This window comes from Dendroctonus ponderosae, unplaced genomic scaffold, assembly GCF_020466585.1.
Source record: "Dendroctonus ponderosae isolate FM_Combo_2020 unplaced genomic scaffold, Dpon_F_20191213v2 Dpon_F_20191213_698, whole genome shotgun sequence".
NCBI lineage: Eukaryota > Metazoa > Arthropoda > Insecta > Coleoptera > Curculionidae > Dendroctonus > Dendroctonus ponderosae.
In genome coordinates this window covers 4,349-7,441 of record NW_026018914.1, presented here as the reverse complement: position 1 = coordinate 7,441, position 3,093 = coordinate 4,349, and the positions used below count along the sequence as shown (strand labels likewise).

The window sequence follows — 3,093 nt, the reverse complement described above, 5'->3', positions numbered from 1 at the left end:
AGGACGGCTTCCAGACTCAATACTTGAAAATCCGTATTAATGGGAACAACCTTTGAAGATGAAATCTGGTGAAACATTAGGATAAAACCCCTTGAAAACGTAATACATTTTTAAAGGTTTAAAACAATTTTCATGTAGGTACTACTCAACAGAATTACGGCATTGCACCATGTTATATTGCGCTTGAAATTATTAACGATACATACAGGATGATTCGAAACCGGCCTAATGGCCTTTGAGGGGTTAATTTGGGTTCGTTAGACTCATTTAAATCAGTTCATAACATGGAAACAAAAGCTTGGTTTAGGTAGTTAGTCTTACTGTTATACTGCTTGAAATATTGATGGTAAATGCGATTCCCTCACTGTGATGTGAGTATCGTGGCCTGGTCTCCATACAAATACCTTGAGGTTGCACTTCTTACCCGTTTTTATTTACGTATGACGTAGCGGGTATTTATATAACGTTAATATGCGACATTCTTCTAATCAAGTACCAAAAAGGCACTATTGGAAATACCTAATTAACGGGAATTCACAGAGCGTTTCTATAAGAGTGGAGTGGCGCCAATTTTGATCAACCGTGTGTATATAGTCTAGGAAAATTTTCATCAAGTCAAGCTAATTTTGCAGCTTTCGGCGACATATTCTACAATTTTAATTCATTGGGTTAAATAATAAGCATAACAAAATATGCGCAAGTTTTTACTAATTAATACTTAATTTCTATTTCAGAATGGTACGCCAAAATGTAGCAGGCAGCATTGCGATTTGCCCACTTGCAAGAAAATTCAAGACATAAAGCGGAAGAAAGAAAAGGTCAACCTTTCAGACTTCTGCTGTTCGTCGAAGGATTGCAGAAAGTTGCGACATAAGAAGAAACACGCATTGACGAGTTAATTGATTTTCGAGAAAAAATTTAGTTCGGTGGAAGATATTCTTCGCATGGAAACTCCGGGTTTCGGCCCAGGTTACCTATTTACCAAAGAAGACTGAGACAGTTGTAAGGTGTCTGAAGAGCTGTCGTAACTTATTTTTACTATAATTTTACTTTGGGCTCAACTGACTGTGGAAATGAACTCTTTCCAAGCACATTGCAAGTTCTGTTGGAAAGATTTTTTATTCCACATCAGTGTTTTGTATATTTCTTAGAGTTTAAAACATGGTTTCAGTGTGGCAGCTGAATTGAACGAATTGCGATTTCTGAGCTGCGAATTCAAATTGAATGTGAATTGGAATTGGACGATATTTATCATGGTGGGCTGCCATGCTAGACGATTTATTTATTTGACACATTGTAAATTATTCCATAGTTTTTAATGAGTTTCTACTGGCTAGATACTCCTCTGTGAGTTGTGGCTTATCAGAAAAATATGTTTGAAGAGGTAGAATTTTTCGAATAAACCACATCTCCCAAATACTCATTAGAGAAGAAGGCTGATAGAAACATGGGGAAGACACCAAAAGCCCTGACGTATTGTATAATATTTATACTTTTATTTATTTGTATTTGTTGATTAAACAAAAAGAAACCGTATGAAATTATTTTACGTTTTGATGTTTTCCCCCTTTTCATTTTGATGTTGTTTTTACTTAATTTTCAAGTAAGACATATCAAATTTTGGTGCCATCAAGTTGTGGTAGGGTGTTAAGAGGATTAAGTCGTTAAAAGGTACTTAAGGGATTCTTGCGAAGGTTATCAAAGTGCGAGTAAATTTAATGAAAATCTAGTCTCTGATTTTGTAGCGTATATTAGAGGAACTCAAATTATTAATTAAAATGTAAACACTTATTCGGTCAAAATAGCATCAGTTATAGTTAAGTGTGTTATTTCGCTGTGGATAAGAGCGTAATTTTTGTTTTTCTTCTCATCAAAAATAGTTATCAATCATCAAGGAGACGGTTTAAATTGAACTACTTATCGTTTTTTGACCGAATTCAGCAAATACCTGTATTGTGATGTTGATAGTATCACTTAATACCTTGAAGCACCAACCAAAGAAATGGAAGAATGAAGAACATTTTTTGTTTTTAGTAAATCTGAAGATTAAAGTTATTTCCATGTTTTTCATGAGCCGTATGAGTTTTTCAAAATCTTACAACAAATGTTAATTGCAGTGCAACTTTAAGGTTGATTATGTAAATTTGCCATTGAAATAACAATTACTCGTAGGTATTTGCTGAAAAGTATTGAAGTAGAGCGCACCTAGATATAAAATTACATAGATGCTAGAAAACTTAATAATAATATTAGAAGCATTTATAAAATTAAGCATGTTCAAATGTATGGAAACATTTCGGAATCTCCTTTGCAATATTTCAGTATTTGCTAAATTATTCTAGTTTAGAATTAGGTAGTATGAATGTGATGTTCGTTAGATAGCATTATTGAGGTTTATTTTATTGTATATAGACTATCATTAATTTGTAGGTAATAAAATGTAAGCCATTCAGTCGCGAGTATTTAAGTTGTAAGATTGTACTATAATATTGATTATGATATATATGGGTCAACCACTTTGCATTTGGAGATATTTGTTAAGGATCACGTATAATAATATTTTGTGAATATTTTATCGAGAACGTGTTAGCAAGTGCAGTGTAACAGTACGACTATATGTTTAAATCTTGTACCTGCTTTAGGTCATAAATATATGCTTTATTAATACATCTCATATCGTTTTTATTTGTCCATGATCATTCTAAATTAAATATTCTTATTTTCATATATAAGGGGCGTGAAAGAGTTTATGTAAGAATTATAAAAAAATTTGGTGCAAGAACATGGCGTGTTTAAATTTTGGAACAGACGGTAATTAATACATTTTTTGAATTCGTCTAAGGTATTTAGCGATATGCATTAATAAGTGTTGACGTTCATTTTTTCAGTTAAATATAATTTTCAGACTTAACTCTGGCAAGCTTTGATGTTCAGGGTAATTTACGTAGACCGTGCATTTGAAGTTTTCCAACTTGCAGTTGTTTCAGAAACTTCAAACTTTGTTTCCGCTCAGAACGAGTCGGTCCAACACCATGTAATATACATTTAGCGCTCTAGCTATACAGGGTGTACCTATCACCTAACCTTCTTATT

The 3,093-nt window shown here is 33.0% G+C and overlaps 1 protein-coding gene across 1 annotated transcript; it reads left to right on the top strand.

The window, feature by feature from the left end:
• Nucleotides 1-730: 730 nt before the first annotated feature.
• On the top strand, nt 731-2,669 carry LOC125505077 (dorsal-ventral patterning protein Sog-like; the record flags this gene model as incomplete). Its single annotated transcript, XM_048668020.1, is given in 1 exon segment — nt 731-2,669. A coding segment is annotated over 1 exon segment (169 nt), but the record flags the coding sequence as incomplete, so codon positions are not given.
• Between the last annotated feature and the right edge of the window lie 424 nt (nt 2,670-3,093).